This window comes from Ambystoma mexicanum, chromosome 12, assembly GCF_040938575.1.
Source record: "Ambystoma mexicanum isolate Mex_15411 chromosome 12, UKY_AmexF1_1, whole genome shotgun sequence".
NCBI lineage: Eukaryota > Metazoa > Chordata > Amphibia > Caudata > Ambystomatidae > Ambystoma > Ambystoma mexicanum.
In genome coordinates this window covers 853,209,316-853,229,943 of record NC_090936.1, presented here as the reverse complement: position 1 = coordinate 853,229,943, position 20,628 = coordinate 853,209,316, and the positions used below count along the sequence as shown (strand labels likewise).

The 20,628-nt window shown below is 45.4% G+C and overlaps 1 protein-coding gene across 4 annotated transcripts in view; it reads left to right on the top strand.

The window, feature by feature from the left end:
- The window catches only part of CEP290 (centrosomal protein 290), a 3,224,991-nt gene that overhangs the window by 2,067,493 nt on the left and 1,136,870 nt on the right, over nucleotides 1–20,628 (top strand). For all 4 annotated transcript variants that reach the window (XM_069629332.1, XM_069629331.1, XM_069629333.1 and 1 more), the window contains one exon: nucleotides 4,885–5,022. In XM_069629332.1, coding sequence (XP_069485433.1) covers nucleotides 4,885–5,022 — 138 coding nt within the window. The remainder of the gene's footprint in view (nucleotides 1–4,884; nucleotides 5,023–20,628) is intronic.

The following is a 20,628-nucleotide window of genomic DNA, read 5'->3' as shown; positions in this document are numbered from 1 at the left end:
CAGACCTTTGGCCTGTTGAAGGCGCGGTTCCGCTGCCTAAGCAGGTCTGTTGGGGCACTCCTATATAGGCCTGAGAATGTGGCAAAGATCACCATGGCCTGTGTCATGCTGCACAACATGTGCGTCCGGAGGAATGTACCTCTGCCACCTGACATTGACATGTATGGGCCGGGTGAGGATGAAGGAGATGGAGACGGAGGCGAAGGAGCCCCCCTGCCAGTACGTGATGCGCGGGATGGCCATGCTGTCCGCCAAGCACTAATCCACGAATACTTCTGAAACGCAGGGACCATGAAAGTAATGTGCCAGTGACACACTGGCTGCATGTGGACATGCAGACTTGTTCAGTTAGAAGTTCGCCACTGTACACCATCACACATTAAATGTACATGCACAAAATGAAGTATGTTCAGCCATTGATTTTCTTGCAAACAACTGGTGTATTTGTCAGACACGTAATAATGTAAACATTCCCCTCACAACCCCCAGTGAACTCGCTCACCCACCCTGCAAACCCCAAAAATACCCCAGTGAACTCCCTCACCCACCCTACAAACCCCAAATGTCCCCAAATGTACACCAAACACTGGTCCCTTGACCAACGTCCATTTGTCCAACGGCATTGTCTGCCCACTCTACTTCTTCGCTATTTTGGGATCCGGGGGTGCCATGTCCAAGTGCCGTGCACTCATCCACACAGGGCTTGATTGGGCTGAGGTCGAAGGGGTTGTGGCAGTGGAGGTGTCAGAGGCCAGTCCCATGCCTGCCCCAAGGTGTGGGCGCTGCATTTGAGGCAGGTTTGACATCAGGGCTTGCGTAAGTGCCCCCAGACACTCCCTCATGGCAGTTGTGGATGCCTCAACGGCAGCAGTGTTTGCAGCGATGGCTGTAGCAATGGCCTTCATGGTGTCATTTCCATCGGCAATTTGTTGCTGCATTAGTTCAAGCATCGACTCCTGTCATGCCTCAACCCTCGACAGGCGAGCCTTAAAGGAGTCGTTGGCAGCAGGAGTGCTGGTGGGCCGGGGTGGTGGCAGCCAGCGTGGTGGTAGCCAGGGTGGTGGATGGCACTTGCGTGGGTCCCACGTCCAGGGAACAGTCCTCCTCAAAGAGGCATATGTCAGACTCTCCGAGGTCCGAGTTGTGGAGGCATGGTTCGTCGCTGCTCTCGGCCTCTGTAGGGGGAGGGATGCTGGTAATGGGGTTTGGGGTGGGTGTGGTGGACACGACTGTGTCACCCTTGTTATCCACATCAGCATCTGCAACGTCTGCGGTGGGTGGCGGAGCGGGAACGGAAACACCTCCCACTGTTGTGGGTGGCTGCTGCTGGACTCTGGCTGCAGGTGTTTCCTGCTGGGTTTCTGCCCGGTGTGGCACACTGCCTGTTGGTCTGGGCAGTTTCTGAGGCTGGGGGGTGGCAGTGGCCCTGGTCCCTTGCCGTGAAGTAGATGCACTTTTACCCCTGTCCTGCCTGCCATCTTCCTCATCGGTGCCTGGGGGATAGAAGAGATGCAGGTCATCAGTGATGGTGTCACATGGTAGCGATAATCTATTGCGCTGTGATGTGTTCATACATTCATGCATCCAATTATAACAGGGGTGTGGCATTTGGTGTTCTGAGGGGTCATGTGGGCAATCAATGCATGGCTGGTGGCATGGCATTGGTATGGTGTCTGTGTGGTGAGTTACATGGGCACGGTCGAGTCATAATGCACATGTGTTGGGATTGGCACTCAGCATGCATTTGTGTGTGGCAGGGTGTGGCACACATTCTTGACTGGATATGTTGATGTGGGCCTGGGACATGCATTGCCTTGCCTAGTCACACTTCCACGTCACTTGTGCCACATCATCATCATCATCATGGTGGGATGTGATGTGTCACTCACCTTCTTCTGGGGATGATGCGGCGCCCACCTCCTGCTCTCCGAATTCCTCTATGGACTCGGGATCTATGAAGGTACTGGCTGTCTCCTCCCATGGCATCAGCTTCACTGGTGAGTGTGGCCCCCCGCCTGTCACCATGGCGGCCCTCCTGTTGTCTGCCAGGATGTTCCTCACCCTGTGGCAGAGGTCATCCCACTGCTTGCGACAGTCGCGCACAGTCCTTGGGGTGGTTCCCAGTGCCGACACCCTCTGGGCGACCTCTTGCCAGACTTCCTTCTTTTTGATCTGGGCCGCATGCTTCATGTCAGTACACCTGATGATGTCCGCATGCTGGGCCAGGGTGTCAGCGAGCATATTAAGCTCAGCATCTTAAAAACGCTGTTTGCGCTTCCTTGGGGTCATCTTCCTGGTTGCCTTGGACATCCTGGTTATTTTCTGCCACAGCACAACACAAATGGACTGGTGGTTGGGGAGGATGGCAATGGATTGTGTTTTTAAAGATGGCCGCCACCCCATTTCCCGTTCCTGCGCGATGATGTAATTTCCGGGTCCGTTTTTTGCAAACACGGTATTACCATGGTGGTATTACCGTGCCGGTATTTAGGGGTTGGTATGAGGCGGTACCGCTATGGGCGGGTCCTGCGATGCCGGTATAGGGGAGTTAGAGGCCCTTTAGCGGCATGGCGGTATTGCCATTACCGGCATGGGGGGAAAGCGCGTGCTCGCGCACTCGTGCACTCGTAATCACCCGCTATTAGCGGGTTCATACAAGCACGGACCCGCTCATTCCGGCATGCCGATACTGAACCTGCTTTTACTGGGCTACTTGTAATGAGGCCCATAGTCTTGGCACAACTAATTGCTCCATCGTTTGAGTCCAATGCTCAGCAGCGACTTCAGTTTCTTTATCCTAAAGACTGCCTTTGTAGTAGCTCTCATATCAGCCAGGCGAATAAGTGAATTTCATGCTCTGTATGATATTTCACAAAAGATAAGGTGACGCTTCAGGTGAAGTGGTCCTTCATATCCATAGTTCAGTGTATTTTATATTAATCAATCCATGCTGTTTTTTTTCAACCCTCCACTCATTCAAGATGGGGAGCATAGGCGCACAGACATTAAATAACCAGTTTGGCTAAGTACCTTTTAGACAAACAACTATCTGTGGCCTATTGGTACGCATCCAGGGGGTGGCTAAAACAGACAATCAGCAGATGGATTGTGGTATGTATTGGGATCTGCTATGAGACAGCGCACAAAACATCTGTGAAGGGTATTGTGACACCTAACACCAGGGGCTGTGCAGCTTCAACCGCTTTTATGAGGAGTGCCCCAATCCAGGAGATCTCCAGAGTACCTATTTGATTGCATACATTTGCTAAGCATTGCAGTCTAGACTTTGATTCAAGAGCTGAGGCCTTGTTGGACAGGGCTGAAGGACAGCACATCTTTGGGTGAGATATCTCTCTCTCTCTCTCTCTCTAGCCCCCTCTCTCTTTCTTTCTCGCCCGTCTTCAGGGACCATAACTCCTGATATGGCCCTTAAAGTTGCTCTTAAGATGATTGCGCTCCTTTCTGCGGCAGTGGTACTACTGACCTGAAACTATCCATCGAGCTCTGTGGTGAATTCAGGGGACAGGCTACTATTTTAGCATTTTCTATTTTTCGTTGGAGATATTTTTACTCTGTTTTGTTGTCAGTGGTTGATCCACTGTTTATCTGGAGAGCTGCATGGCATTATTTTGGTTTTGACACATTTGTTGAGCTTTAGGACCACCTTTTACCTTGTGGCCAGAATATTACTACACAGAGGCGTGAAAAGAGAAACAGTGTGGCAAAGCAGCAGCTTTGGTTGATGTAGCTGCCAGCAATGCTATTGCCATTCATTGACTGAATCACAGATTGTTTGTGTCGTTCTTCTCACCATTCGTTCTTCTAGTACTTTATCATCACACTTCTGCTTGTCCATAGTTTGTTATCCTTTATCATAGTGCTTCTCCTTCATTTCTCGTTCACTATAGTTCTTCCCCTTCGTCAAGGTCCTTAGTCATAGCTGATAATAGTCCTTCTCTTTGTGCTCGCCCTACCCTTTCATGATATTCCTTCATCTTAGTCTTTTTTTTCTTTATCCTTGTCTGTCAAGATAGTTCTCCTTTGTCAGTCTTTCATCCTAATCCTTCTTCTTTGTTCAGCTCCTTCTCTGCCTTATCATCCTTTTTCTTCAACATGGTCCACCTCATTAATCATAGTCCTCCTTCATCCTAGTCATCCTCCTTCATCCTAGTCATCCTCCATCATAGTCCTCCTCCTTAACCCAAGTCCTTTTTCTTTCTTTGTCTTTTCCCTTTCTTTTCTTCTAGTCCATCTCCTTTTTTCCAGTCCTTCTCTTTTCTCCTTCCTTTCTCCTAGCCCTCCTCTTCCTCCTAGTCATCCTTTTTGTCCTTGTCCTCATCTTTTCTCCTCATCCTCCTCTTTTCTTCTAGTCCTTATCCTTTTACCCTAGTTCCTGTCTGTTTGCCCTAGTCCTTAAATGTCACTGTAGTCTTTAAGAGTACCCTAGTCCTCCTCCTTCATCCTTCTCCTTCATCCTAGATTGTCTCCTTCCTCCTCACGCTTTTTTTCTCCATCATTCTAGTCCTCCTTCATCCAGCAGAAGCTCACAGCTTATGTAGTAATAGTTACATGATGACGGCCCTTCAGTTAGCATGTTGTTTGAACTGGACAATTTCTTTATGAGGTGAACACAAATTCATGCCCGTGAATGCAAAATCAATGAACACCTGCAAAAGCCCAAATTATTACTTTTTGACACTGCTTGTTTTACATGGTAAATGTGTAATACTGTAGGTTTATAGGACTCGAGACATATTGTCATAGCAAAGTATTTTTGTTCTGCTTGGTGTAAAACAGTGTACTTTTTTACCAACCGTTCATGAAGTATATGTGAAACGATTGGCAAATGCACTAATTTATTTCATGTTTCTTCTCTGTTTGTAGGCTTTGAGCAAAGCTCTTTTGGCTCTGCGTGCAGAAATGACCGCTCATGCTGAACAACAGATTATTGCTTTAGCAACCCAGAAAGAGGACAACTTAAATGTTCAGCAAATTGTTGACAGACAAGCTAAAGATCTAAAAGTGAGTTGGCATAGAGTGATTTGTCAGAAAAGTCACTCCTGATGTTTGAAATGCATCAACCTTACTCATTTTTATGTTGATGCAATGTGTAATTCAAAATACTCTATATTTCCAAACAATGTAACAGAATATTAAATCTTCTACACTTGTGTGTTTTTGTGTATTTCGTCCTTTTGAATATCCCATTCTACATCGAGTGGACACACTGCCAAAACCTAACATTCTGGGCCTATATTGACATTATTTCTATAGATTCTCCTTACCTTACACCATCCAAGATATTTCTCCCATTTATTCTAGTGAACGTTTTGCTCACTATAATTTGTATATTTAGTTTAGCAGCTCTTTTAGTCCCTAGTCCCTTAGCTAGGTTTACTTTTTTTAGCTAAAGTATTGCTCTGTTTTCCCATTTATTTTTAAATGTGTTTATTGGTATTTTGCAGAAAGTAACATAGCAACAGTAGGTTTATAATATTGGTATTTTGCAGAAAGTAACAATATACATATAAAGCAAAGACCACTTAGCAACCAAATAAGTATCCGGTGTACCAAAAACATAAACCCGGACAAAACAAAACAAGGTCTAACTCTCTGGGCATAACGACTAGGCTCTTATACAAGGTGCTATGAGGAGATCAGCATTGTGAGAGCAAGGTGGCGTTGTGGGTACATATGAATGGGAAAACAAGGTGTCAAAGTCAGTTGAACAAAAGGGGTGCTCAGGAGGGGGCGAAGGGAGCTCACATTGTTACATGTTGAAATCAGTATGACATTAAGTAGGTGTTCATGGGGGTTTATCATCGGAGGGATGGAACATTGTGAAAGCAAGTGCTTTCCAAGACTCGTAGGTTCCTGCATGGACTTCGTAGTGACCCAGCCCATGCCTTTGTCTCTGCATCACACCAAGTCTCAAGTTCACGATAACACAGTTTGTATTGTGGGCCCCCCCGTTTGTTTCCAGGACATAACAATGTGGTGTTTAGCGAGTACACAAGCTAAGTCCATAAACCTGGTGACATGTCTGACTTTCCCCCTCCTAGAGTATGCTCCAGGTATGCCCTCAATGGACCCCAGCTGTACCAGGCAATTCCTGCCGCCCTGCTGGTGTGTTCGACGTGGGACCAGAAAGCTTGCACCTTAAAACATTTCCAGAACATGTGAATTAAATCTGCGTCTTCTAGGTTACACCAGGGGCAGGCCGAACACTTGTTTTTGTTAAATTAAGCAACTCTGCTGGGAGTAATGTATGTACAGTGGAGTACGTTAATTTGGAGCAGCCTAAATCTGGCATTCCGGGACACATTTTTAAGAAAATTAAACGGTTAGAGGAACGGCTCCATTGCAACGTTTTCATTGCTAATCATTAGAAGCAATCAACCCCAGGAGCAGCGTAAGTGAAAATCGATGAGGCTCTGATAGCGAGTGCCATTTCCTAAAACAGGAGGCGAGAAAGCTGTGCAACCTCTTAGACGAACAACAATACTGACTTAGAGGAGACAAAACCCTCCCCTCCAGTACTATAGGCAGAATTATTTGAGGCTACAGGTCCAAGGCATATTGTATAAAAACCCTAAGTAAGTTCAGTAAGGGCTGGTGAGTAGAGTCAAGCCACTAAATATAGATGGCCTCCATTGGTTGAATCAGCTGGAAGTAAAATAAGTATGAATAGCTGTTTAATTAAAATTATCAGCAACCTCCGCTCGTTTACTGCATGATCAAGCTTAAGGTATTAAAGCATAGACCTAAGCGAATGGCGAAGTACAACCTGTGCAGTGGAGCTTTGACAGATGGCATCAGGGCACTGGAATGGGACAGCTCTTAATAAAACACCAGGTGGACTGGAGCTAAATCAGAACATGGAGCCCCAGATTAGGAAGCAGAAGGTAATGGTGAATGCACAAATCCACTCCCACTAGTCTAATCAGGCTCAGGAAAGTTTGGAAAAATGTGGAGATGTCTTTCTTGATCCAAACAGTTTATTAACGCGAGGTCTAGAATACACTGTTACCATCTCTAAAATACAAAAGAAAATAGAGGATTGTTTTCGGAAGAAAAGACATAGAAGTCTAGGAGAAGTGGATTGGGAGGTGAGAGGGATTGGGAATCCTCCTAGCCTCCTAGACAGAATGGTCTGGAGAGAGTGGGTACTGGGGGACGGAAGGGTGGGAGATCTCTTAAAAATGAAGAGGCAAGCATCAGAAATGATGGAGAGAGTTGAACAGTTTACACTAGGAATCTCAGGACTAGAATACCTCCAAACATTGGGATCAAGTCCAAGGCAAAGTTTCCAGGACAAGAGAGACCAGGACATACAAAGAGCTGACCCTAAAAATCAGCATGCAAGTGAGGCAACGCTCTCAGCTCTGAACTTTGTATTGAACTCCCTGGTAACAGTGTTCGAACTATTGAAGAGTGTGGTCCAGTCGCATGCAGGAATTTTACTGGAGCTCACGAGAGAAGCAGCACACTGTGATGCATCCATAGTGGGTGTAAGCAAGGCAATTAACACAACAGCACCAGCTGTCAGTGATATAAAAATTGAACTTATTTAACAGGGTCTGGATATAACTGCAATTTTGGAAACCCTAGGTATCATAAGGAATGATGGAACACAGCTCCGTCAAACAATGAGTGAGCTCACAAATCAGCTTAAGGGACCAAGTGACCCAGTAAATAAAGTAGAAGACAGATGCACGGAGGACAAGATGAGTCACACATTTGATGATACCCCCTTTCCCAATCAATTCGGGAAGAGTTCAGAAGAATGGCCTAAATAGAAGAGGGGTTGGAGGAGTGAATGGGACAGCGCCTTTACAAGAGCAGGCACCAAGTCCGGTGTTCCCATAGAGAAACACGAAGAAACATGGATAGAAGGAGCACACCAGAACTTCCAAAGAAGAAGAAAAATGAAAAGAAAAGAGTCTAAGGAAAAAGAGGCTAAAATCATCATCCCCAGTGAATAAGAAAGAAGTTAAAAAAAGCAAAAATCAAAAAACAAGAAACACAGGAACAGCAACTTCAATTAAGGCGGTAACAGTATCAACAGTGGACGACCTAAATTTAACAAGACAAGAGTTTACAAGTCTAACCCAAGAGTCATCAGAAACACGGTAGAACTCCAGTGTGAGTCAGAATTATTTTTTTTTCAAAACGCGAAAGAGGGAGAATCAAAAGGGAATTCCGGTCGAACCATTGCAAGGTGTAGAGGTGACTCGGTGAGTATTAGGCTGCAAACAGTTGTCAAAGGAAGGCTCAGCCCAGAACCCTATAAGAGAGCAGCAGTTGGAAAACGACAGAGCCAAAAAGGCAGTAAAAGAGCAGTGAGAGGTGAATACCAAATCTACGCAGGAAAACATGCCAACTAAGTTAGTAAGATGGGCACCTATTTTCTTACAGGGGAAAAATAAGATAACAAAATATTCGAAGACCTCCATCACAACGACGGCCCAACACAAACGAACGATGTGAAATTGGCTCCAAGTTTCTTACAGAGAGAAAAACACATTAACTCAGAAATACAAAATACCAATGGAATACCCACTAATCTCACTATACCCCTGGAAAGGCAGTTTGCCATTCCAAAACTTTGGTTCAAAACATCGATGAAGCTTACAAAGTATAAATCCTTCAATCTGGGTGTCATATTGTCTTTCTTCAAAAAAATCCCGAACTTGTATCTCTTTTCCACCGATGACATGGAATTTGTTTGTTTTCCAGTGGAACATAATGTTCTCATAGCGGAAGTAGGATTAAAATTAAAAGCGGCGCAAAGGCAATACTTGCAGCGACAAAGGACCTCCAGAAACAGGGTCTCGAGGTTTATACAGCTTTGCCAAGAGACCCAAAAGATGGGGACAGACTACAAGAGAGGGGACATACACTAGTTAAAAAATACATTGCTGTGGGATTGGTGGAAAATGGGCAATGTACGGGAAAGGTTGATTGGAAGGGGGATCAACAGAAGAGTGTCTTATCTATGCTTCCTGAGATTATGATTCAAGTGTTTCAGAAGTTAGGGGTAGGAGCACAACCTCTTTAGTCAAAATGAGTGCCGATTGGTGAGCTGGAACACGCAGGGTTCTACTTCCTTCAAAACAAAATCTATGAAGGAAAAACTATTTGGTTGCAATGACATGCTATTATTTTAGGGAACATGGCTGGTAAACTCTCTGCAATTAGAGGGTTTTACAACTTTCCATCAACCAGCAGTGCAGAATCTAATAAAAGCCACCCGTAATTCCACAGTGATAGAATCAGAAGTAATATACAGTATTAACAGGGGTATTCAGGCATGCAAACTAAAATTGAGAACTAGTGAACCACAGCTAAAAATCATTGCAATCAATGTGTATTGGAACCCCGCCTGTATCGGTCTCACAGCTTTTTGGGAACATTTGGCAGCACTGTTAGCCAAGGTGAACCTAGAATACCATGGGACTCAAGTAATAATTAAAAAAAAATGTTTATACACTTATAAAGCGCCGAAAGCCTGCAGACATCAGGGCGCATGACATACAACATATAAATAACTAACAATGCCACCATCTGTCCTAGGCTATCTGAACAAACCAAAAGCAAATTCGCAATATGCTCGAAAAGCAACCATAAAAGATATACAGAAAATACAACAGCGGTGGAACTTAGTTCAAAACAATTCTTATTTTTGTAGGTGGGACCTTGTCCTGAACATTTCTAAGTGTATTAATGAATGCAGGCAGACTGTTGGACCCACATTAATAAGAATGCAGTCAGTATTCTCTTCAGTGCACCAGTTACAAATGTGCAGTCTGCGAAGGACTTTCAAGTCCTGGGATCTAATACATATTTGACCGACTTTGGGATTAAGCCACGCTAGGATTTTGTGTTTGAGCGATACCCTTGATTCCTCTTGGCTGGGCTTGACCACATTTGTCAAAATAATATTTCTTGAGTCTAGGGTAAAGCTCCTCACATTGGGATCCACAATTCTAGCCCTGGAGGATTTTCTTTGGTAAATGTCATTTAGGCAACGGGAAGCCAATGTAAATGCAGGCTTAATACTGGTTGACATGGAGGGCAGGATGCCCTCCGAAGGAGCTGTATTTGCTGAGCAGGACATTGAAGAGATTGATTTTGTTTTTAGGAACGGATTAGTATATGGAGGTTCACTGGGGTCTGTTTGACAGGCCAAATGAACCCTAGTCTAATGAAAAGATGTTTGAGAAGCCTTGTCTGCTCTTACTGGCTCAACAAAGATGGACTTCTCTGGGGTGGGAATGACGGGGGTAGCTTCAGACCTAGAGTGCCCACCCAAGACTGAGAGTCTTCAAAGCTGGAACCTGTCACAAGATCCCGTGGCATAAGATCCTTAAAACGCAGCCAGTTATCTGGTCCTCTAGGATCACCCAACCCCCTCTCTGAGCTTGTTGCGTTGGCTTCTTCGGGCCGCTTCTCTATTTCCCTGTGCTGTCCTACCAAAGCCTGAAAGCTCATTAATACTGCTTTCTACTTTGTCTAAGGCCTTGTCTTCAAGTGAGGCCCCGGTTGACTCTCCATAAGCATTGTAAAAATCTGGGACCTTAACCGATAGTTGCATGTGCATGCTCAGAGGGGAACCTGCAGTGCTGTCAAAACACATCGAGTCTTTATTTCTGAGCAGAAAATCCATGAGCAGAAGGTGTTCCTTCTGTAAATTCTGTCTTCTTTTGGCACTCAAGGCCAAAACTTGAGAAAAACGGCTTCCACTCCTACGAGGGGCTCTAGGTGGAGACTGAATATGAGAGTCCCATGTACTCCTAACAGGCTGGATATCCGCAGGTCCCGTTCCCAAACTGGTAGCAGTGAAAAATTCAGAGTGGGGGACTGTATCTTTATCCCTGCTGCACATGGTTTGCAACTCTTGCAGCAGCCTCGTGACTGGCATGATGATAAGTGGTTAAGTATAAAACCAGGAAATAGGGCAAAAGGAATGCAACGTTTGGGTGAGGGGTACACTTACCCACAAGCAACTGTCAAAAGCCTGCTGAATACTCAGCTGTGCGGCATTGGGTGCGTAACTCCCTCCTCATAGAGACCCCCAAGAGCAAACCCTGGGATGCAACGCAGGTCGCCTGTGCCAGCACCCACCAGGATAAGCTCAGGTCTCCAACCTCCAACACCAGCGTCTGCAAAACATGGACTCAGTGAGTGGCTCGGGGGTCAGGGGTCGACGGCTGAGCAAGCCCGAAAAAACATAGAAGCTGAACAGAACCCCCAGCCTGCAAAATAGCACTGTGCAACTTGCGCCGCCAAGTAGTAGCAGCCTACCGACGGGAGAATATAACGAGTCCGAGGCTGTGGCCGGGGTGCGTGGACTTTCAGAACAGTGGACCCAGTGTCCGAGGCATAAAATAGATAGTTTGGGAAAACTACCTCAAAAGCAGCCCAAGAAACAGTCCTGGAAACCATGCAGACAGGCTGCCCTCTCATTAACAGCTCACAGCTGGCTCACTGCATCCAGATCCAGTGTAAAAAGGAAGCTTCCAACACGAGAAGGATCTCCGCCATGGGAAGGAGATTGTTGGAGTTCCTAACTGGCTGAAATGTTAAAATGCTAAATGTTACAGTAGAGGGTGATGTTCCCCCAGCAGCAGCGCGGCAACGGGGTAAATCATCCTCCATGAATGATTACATCTTCCTTTCTCCTTTACTCTATAGTATGTGCAAGTCTTTCAGTATAGAAAATTGAGGTACAAACGACCATGCTCGATTAGAGGTTCTTTTTTTCAAGAAACAAACAGCTATGGATAGGCAGTTCCAACCAGTAATAGTAAATAAAGGGAAAATAGACTGGTAAAATACAGAAATGATGGGAAATATCTAAATAAGAAATTAAAAGATCTCCCAAAAACAGTATTAGCGGATAGATGTCACCCTTTAGAATTTAGGGATTTCCTTTGGTCAGCAAACCCCCCCCCCTTCAGTAACAAATACAGGGAAGCAGAGCACTCATCACCATTTGTTTGATGAAGAAACTTGGGTTAAAAAAAGAGCCTGGAGGCAAAAACTAAGAAAATTAGGGAAGTCCACTCTGAATCCTCTGATTTATAAGATGGAAATCATAAAGCTAAAAAGGGAGTACGAACATTGGTCACGATGCCACCAGATGCTATGCCTTCAAAGAGATGGAGAGCTGATGCTGGGACTGGTATGTGAGAACAACTCCTGTAATTTTTGGGCAGTCGTAAACCGGTTGGACACCCAGCAAAACAGTGTGCAAAGCAACCGGGTACCATATGTAGAGTGACATATGACCTCTGTCCATCCAATATAAGAAACCTTTATCAGATCTGTTGTTTGTGAGTCCTGTTGTAGACTGGGGGTTGAAGTTTGAAGAAGAAGACCTATCAGAGCTGATATGTAATCCAGGGTGGCAAGCCCAAATGGGTTAACATACCAGGTATTAAAAAACAAAATGGGCCTTTGGTCTAGGCTGCTAGGTCTACTGTTTAAAGAGATCTTGAAAAGGAAAATGTTCCCTCCTGTCATGGTCATGAAGTCGGGGGCACAGGCATGCAGGGGTCGCATGCACAGGGGACCTGGGTGGACACTGTCCTGGTGCCTTTGGCACCAAGCTCATGAACAAAAGTAAACAAGAGCATCCATTTAACACCAAAAAGCTTTTATTATGGACATAGCAATTCAGATGCATTAACCTTGAACATTCCATCCATTAAGCAGCCCAAGTGTATTCTTGGGTGTGGCTGCTAATGGATTGCCTTCGCACGTGCTCACTCTCTAGGAGTAGCAGGGTGTGGCTGGTAAGCTGGCCATAAAGGGCGTGCCCAGGATCCCTGCTATATAAGCTGCCCCGATCCTCAAGATAGAAGCTTTGCATTATTCTGCACTTGCAAGCAGTGTAACGCTCACCGTCGCCTGAGGTCAGACTTACCTTTGAAGATCCTGCTTCCTGCCAGCATCCTTACCAACTGGGGGAAGCTGTTCTTACCTGTACATCTCTTTGGCGAACCAAGTATTCATCTTTACACTTTCCGGAACGCTAAAATCTTCATCTTGGCACCGCAGCACGACACGCTCCATCGTCGACAGCAGCGCCTGCAAGGAAAAATAGAAGACTAGGTTAGACATCTAAAAAACAGTCAGTTTAAGGTTGCGCTTCGCCATACTTCGCGCTTTCCTTAAACCTTCACTTACCTGCTGTCGAACATTGCGGTAGCATCCACCTTCCATCCGGCCGCATCTCACGTCTCACAGGTGCATGGAGGCTGCATTTCCATCTAAGGGAAGAAAACAGAGGAGACATTATGGCAGGTGTAAATAGGAGCAACATATAAAGACATTAAACAGAACAAACAGCATCACAAGAGCTCAAGTAAGACTTACCAATCATAAGGAGAAGCATAGTCACAGCTGGACTGGACTAATCCTTATCAGGGATCAGTGAAGGAACTAGATCCCATTCGACGCGCCCCTGCCAGAAGTAGCAGGACAGAGAGCTTATCTTCCATAATTTACAGGTGAGCTTTATGGGCCGACATATGGTCACAGAAACTGTACTTTGGGGTGAAGGGTTCAAGAGGTACAACAATCACAGATTGGTGCACTCACACACTCTTATCTCCACGCAGGAACAGTATCACCACGTACCACCGCTCACAGCTTTTCTACTGAGGGAGAGGCCTGAAGGGGGTGATTCAAGTTCAGGGAGGGCTGCAAACATGCCCCAATGCCTCCACAGAGACCAGGTGAGCGTAACTCCTCCATCATGGAAGACTGCCCCTGTGATACCTGGTTTCAAGCGTGTTGACCGGTTAGATCCGGCAAACTATCGACCGTTCGCCCTCCTGGATATTGAAAGTAAGACATTTATGAGATTACTGCTGAAAGATCTGGAGCAATGGGTTAAAAGAGAACATATCCTGATAAAATTTCAGACAGGTTTACGTAAAAGGCTCTCTAGAGCAGTGAATGGGTTGGTTTTGGGTATCTTTAGTGAGAAGGCAAGGGGAAAGGGAGAGACACCTCTATGGAGCCTGGATAGACCTTTCCAAGGCCTTCGATCAAGTCAATAGAGACTGCCTTTGGAGTAAATTGGAAGGTTGGGGAGTACCGAAGTACATTCTGGCAATGCTAGCAGATCTCCACAAAGACACCACGATAAGAGTAAGATTGGATGAACAGGGCCATCTTTCAGTCCACATAAAGGTGGAGATGGGAGTAAGACAGGGTTGCATGGCTGCCCCCCAATTATTCAACCTTTATCTGGTAGATATGGGGAAAACCCTGGATGCAGTGGCAGTGACCAGTCCCAAAATAAATGCTTGTAAGATCAGTTGGCTAGCCTACACAGATGATATTGTGCTGATAGATAATACAGCAGTGGGGTTACAGCGTCTGTTGGGGTTACAGCGTCTGTCAAGTGAAGTGGGCAAATATGCTAAAGATAACGATCTATCAATCAACCCGGGAAAATCAAAAGTAGTCATCTTCAAAAGGGCGGGTAGGAAAATCCTGGACTTATGATGGACAATGGAGGGCCAAACGATCCCGATTGTGGAGGAAGTGGTTTATCTGGGTTTTATTGTATATACATCACCGACAATTTCCCAAATTGATAGTTTTCAGAGAGAAGATCTTGCAATTAACATCTCAAATGAAAAAATGACTGGTGAAATACTGTAAATAGTCTTTAATCCCAGTGATTAAATTCTATATAGCTAAAGTAATCCCAGTGATCCTCTATGGTCTCGAAGCTAAACCATTTGCGTGGGACTTCAGCTGGCAAAAGTTGTAAGGCCAAATTTGGAAGAATGTCCTTGGTATCCCCCAGAGTCTATCCACATGCAGTTTGAGATCATTGATATCTCACGCGGACTGAAATTTGGTATCTCTGTATTGCCTAATAAAAACATCTTTGGCGTATACATTATATGCAGATATAAAAGATCACCTAAAAAAGTCTTAATCGGCCATGTTATAGAATTTAAACTCCATGGTACTTGGGATACTGAAGGGAGCAGAAAGTGATGTGACAACATTACTTTATAATCGCCAGAAGACCAAAAAGCGACTAGAAAGATCGTACTGGAGCACAATAGAGGCAAGCGAATTTTAGCAAGATCGCATTCCATTTTTGATAAAACCTTGGCTTCCTTCCAAAGTATTTCAGACAATTTCCAGATTGGAGGGCAAGAGAGACTGTCCTTAGATTTAGATTAAATCTCGTCTATACAGGAGAAGTGCTCACCAAATGGGGACGAGGTGAAGAAGCACAAAAACTCTGTATGACATGTATGGAGCCCAGTCGACAGACCATTAAACATCTTCTAATGGAATGTAAGTGAACCTGAGACATAAGAGTGAAATATCTACAAAGGTTTGTAGATAGAGATGATGGCCTCCAATCGGAAATGTTTTGGGATAGTGATTGCCGGCCATGAGATAGCACTCACGTTAAATGTGATTCAAGTACTGCAAATGTGTCGCTTAATGGACAAAAAGGGGAGAATGGGATTAGCAAACACTAAAATATGAAAGGAGGTTGTTTTTAATATGTTTTAACTAAATTGATATGCAGTAATGAATTGAATTCATGTGTGGTGTTTTTGTTATGCTCTTGGTTCTGTGTGATTTTTTTTTTTGTTTTTGTTTTCTTTTTTTTTCTTATGTAAATTTTGTAAACTTTGTATGAATTTGCCTCAGATGTGTTAAAAAAATAACAAAGATGGTTGGAATACAATAAAAAAGACAAAAAATAAAGATAATTAAACACTATATTTCCCACTCATGATTAGTGATTGTAGCACCTACATCTGATTCCCCTTGTACCTTCAGGTTTGGGTTTTGAGGGTTTGACCCACTTAGTAAGCAACTGTGCAGTCTGGTTACAGGTCTCCAGCAGTCTTCAACCATGGACATTAGGGCCAGGAGCTCGGTCTCCCCAGGCTCAGCAGGCCACCCCTACCATCTTCGACTCGCCGCCCCCATTACTTTCATATATATCAGGAATTGTCCCTTAAGCAGACCCGTCTGTTGAGTTAGGTTATCTAAGTCCCTAAACTTCCCGCCCTTATACATGTCACCCCATGTAGAGTTGCCGGATAGCAACCAAATCTTCCCTGGATTTACATACACCTACCACTATAGGAACATTAGACAAGTAGGGGTAACACAATTGAAGAAACTTTAATGCACTGGCCCAAATCTGCCTGCCTAGGACCACAAGTAGTGGTAGGGCGTTCATGCAACTGGTTGGGAGTCATAGCATTTCCTTAAGGTGGGCTGGTGTCACCAAATGCTGAAGCAATATTGACTCAGGTAGGGTCATCGGGTAGCCATTTTGAGAGAAAGCTTAGCTGAGCAGCTAGATAATAAAGGTCCAGCTGTGGTAGTCGTGCACTGCCTTCCTTACAGGGTAGGGACAGCACACTAAATGAAAGTCTGTGATGATTCAGGCCCCAGAGTAAATCTCCAATCTGTATGCCAAGAAGGCAAACAAAATGGACCCCAGTGTAGTAGTAAACATTTGTGAAACAGTACATGAATCTAGGGAGAACAATCATCTTCACAATTGCAATTCTCGTCATGAGTGACAGTGGTAGTCGGGACCAAAAGGACATGGATCTCTTAAGGCCCTGTATTGCTCTCCCAGAGTGCACGGACAGTCATAAATCACCAGTGCAATTACGGAGCCAATACTTTGAACGCAGGAAGACGCAATAACTTGCAACCACACACTCTTAGAAAATAATGAGCACTTATACGGCTATTTATTCATAGCTTAGAAGCAACCAGTGATAATATAGAAATAAATCACAGAGGAAACAGAGAATTCAAAAGAAAATACATCACCGTGAGCGTAACTGGATTCCTCATCTCGCCAGAGGCGGGTGGAAGACCCCGATAACAGCCAGGCTGAGAGCACAGCAGCCCACAGGTATGCCGGACGGAAGCGTCCCCCCTCCGGCTGAAGTCTCACCTGACCACTCAGGGGTTCCGCATATATCCACACTTCAAAAAGGGGTGGCAATTTCTCGAACCTTCTGGCAACGCACTTGCGCGTTGATGAGCAGCCGTTGGTTGCCAGCTGGGTCAACCGACAGTACCCTGAAGGAGCAAAGTGCCTCCCTCCTCTAAAACAAGCACCACGGAAAACTGTCCCATAGCTCCTAACAAGACATAACAAAGTTAGCTTTCCCAGCAGAAATGTCCTTGACTGCATACCAGGTTTGGAAAGCACGTTTTCTTCAGCATCGTGAATCTAGCTCTCAGCAAAATGAGTGCAGCTTTTCACTGCGGCATGAAGTAAATATCCATCATGGCTCCGAGCGCTCCCAGAATGCACTGCACACCAGGGCCATGTTTTAGCTCAAGCATAACAATTCCACCCTTGGATATTTATCTTCCATAGCCCAGTGGCAGAGGAGCCGGTCTCTGAAACCGACGGAATATTAAAACTAAATTAGGAATGCATTGAATACAACAACAACAAGCTATTATGATAGCTAATATAATGTAAATGCAAGCAAAAGCCTAACGTAGTGTACCCCCAACATCAGGAATCCATGAAAATAACCTATCCCACCAATTCCCAGTATGATCTTGGGACACTTGAGAAATGAGATCCCTCAAACCTCGAATATGACTTTCAATGGCTCGTGAATGGTCACTTAATTTGAAACAACACATACCTTCAACTGCGTTACAACCTAAATTATGCTTTAGCAATAGATAATCAACAGCAGCTCTGTTTTGCAAAGTTGCTTTTCTAATAACTTTACTATCAAGGAGTAACTCTTCTAATGCCTGAGAAGTATGATTAAGTCCTTTGACTACTAAACATGCTAATTTGAACAAAGATTTGCAACCCCCAGCAGCTAAATCCCAAACTCCCACTAATGAAAGGGTTAATGCTAGAACCTCAGCTTCTGATAGCAAATGCACATGTGAATCACAATCGGGGGATAGACCCACAGACTCGAAAGTGGACCTTTTGCCTCGAGTTATCGCTGGGTGTAAAGGAAACATCATTAGTCCTAATCGAGTTAAGGCACATGGACCCCTGGAAATGTTAGCTGGAATATAAGTGTATGTGATGCCACATGAAAAGAGCCATCCGGTTGGAAGTTTCACATGATTCAAATGACTGGCAGCTATCACTGTATGATTACAAGACATAGTGTTATTCATGCTGGTACATGTGCGTGGCACTCGCGAACATAATCGTTGCTCAAACACCGTGTGATTTTGCTGTTTGGTTAAATCGAGCTGTTGGCATTTGCCAATTTCTTTTGCATTGCATGTCATAAGGTAGCACACATCGCCTTGGGTTATATTATAGGTTATAGCACGTGTCAAATTTCTCTTTTTGCGATCTGTTTCCTGGCAAAATCTGCAGTGCTCATAGACGGAAAAAGATTGCCTAATATCGGAATCTTGAACCAAAGAATCATTGTGTGTGACGCCGAAAATATGCTTAAAACCGTAACTGGCGTCGGCACTACCACTAAGCACGTAGTCAATAAGGCTTCAGCATTGGGCACATCAGTAAGGCAAAGGTGCGTAATGTTGAGCACCTGCTGTTCCAGATGAATCCACATATTCTCTGTTTGGGTAATCATGGGAGAATGTTTTCGCCGTCCTGAAGATGCCTCTCGCATGACTGGCATCAAGGTTGTTTTCACTTGCGCCTGACGTGTTTGCCGCATTTCACGAATCCATGTCTTCGGTCTGGCTGGCTTTTCGGCTCGGCATAAGGCTGCTTTTGGACCTCATTACTCATCATTATCAGTTTCCCCCTGATCGCTGGCACAGATGTGACATTTTTCGTTGATAGCAGCATGCCGTTTAACTCTCCCAAATGGAGTCCATTTAGTCCCACAATTACACCAGCCAGACAGGTAACATTTGTCTGCGGGCACATATTGCCATTACTTTCTACCGGGCTCTATTACTAAAACTACTTGGTCTTTGCCTGATGCAATGACATCTGCGGGCACTGGTGGGCCACTTGGCCTTTCCACCCACACCTTCGCACCCGGTACCATACTGTCTGAAGAGCCAAAACCACGATCCCCACGGGTAGTTAACACTGTAGGAGGCTCCCTCTTCTTAATCATGGACAACTTAACAGGAATGATAATCAATTGGGCCACCCGATTACCCTTGTGGATCGGTAACAATTGGTCCCCACTATTCATCAGGATGACTGATCTCGCCTTGGTAGTAGGCATCAATTACCCCTACCAGCACTTGAACTCCCCTCAATGCTAGGCCAGATCTAGGGGCAATCCATTCCATATGCTCTGGGGGAATTTGTACTCCAATCCCTGTTTCAATTACAACAATCCCTCTTGGGTCTAATCTGATTTCTTCATGGGAATGCAAGTCTACCCCTGCTGACTCTGGAGTCGCCCGATAGGGAGCTAAAGAACCCAGGGTAATTTCCCAGTACAATAGGGTTTCTCTGACTGAATTGGGTTGAATCTGTAAAGGAGTCATTAGCCGCATCAAAGGAGTTTCATGCTCATTCACAGGACTATTGTTTAGTACTTGCACCGCATGAAACACACGATCACGCCAGCCTGCCAAATTGCCATCTCCAGATGTGCGCAGCTGTTCTTTCAACAACCCATTCATTCGTTCAATCAGCCTTGAAGTGGCAGGGTAATAAGGCACATGGTAAAGCCACTCAATGCTCTTTTCCTGACAATACTCCTTTATTAGTTTGCCTTTGAAATGTGACCCATTGGAAAAAGACTTTCGTTGGTACCTACCTAATCCTTTGGAGCGGCAGAGCTGACGAGTGGTCCACAGCACTGCGAGTCGGCTGGGACTCTTGCTGGCTGCTGCTTCGTTCCCTGGAGGGGGGGGAGCCTGCCGGAGACCACGTGATCCATCACGTGACAGGAAACCGGATCAAAACGCACCCGCATGCACCCTCGCGGCGTTGAGCCCGGCAAGGTTGGAGGGCGTTGGCTGTTGTGCGGCTGTTTGGCGCTGACAGCGTGACTAGTGAACTGGAGACTGCGGAGGTATCCCCTCTTTGGTCCCGACCTTGAGACAAAGGTAAGTCTAATCTACACTGCCTAAAGGTCCATGGTAAGAGCGTGTGTAGCGTGGTGTAAAACAAGCACTGTAAGTCACACCTGGTGTTCGCTCTGAGCACAGCGCTGCCTGATAATGTCAGCAGCAATGAGGGGGACTACAAATAAAGCTAATACGCGTGCTCAAGCCAAGCGAGGGCAGAATGCGACGTGCAATGCCATAGGAAATTCTATTGACATTGACAGAACTCTAAAACAGTCCTTTGCTGCTCCTAATGCCCCTGTAGCCGCTACTGTGTCTAGTGAGAGCGTCACTCCCTGAGACAACGGCTTCAGGATGGCAAACAACGCCGTCATTGCTGAGCAGCAGCAGTGCTCCAGCGCTGAGGCACCCAGGTCTATGGTCTCTCATGAGCATGTGGGAGCGTTGTGGCTGAGAAGGGAAGGAGCCACTAATGACTCGCTGGACACCCTTGATCTGAGAAGTGATTCTGAAAGTGACGAAGATCAAGATCGGGATGAGGTTAACGAGAAGGAAACCAAAGATGTGCTGGAGACAGAAAAAGAGGTCCCATCGGAGAAA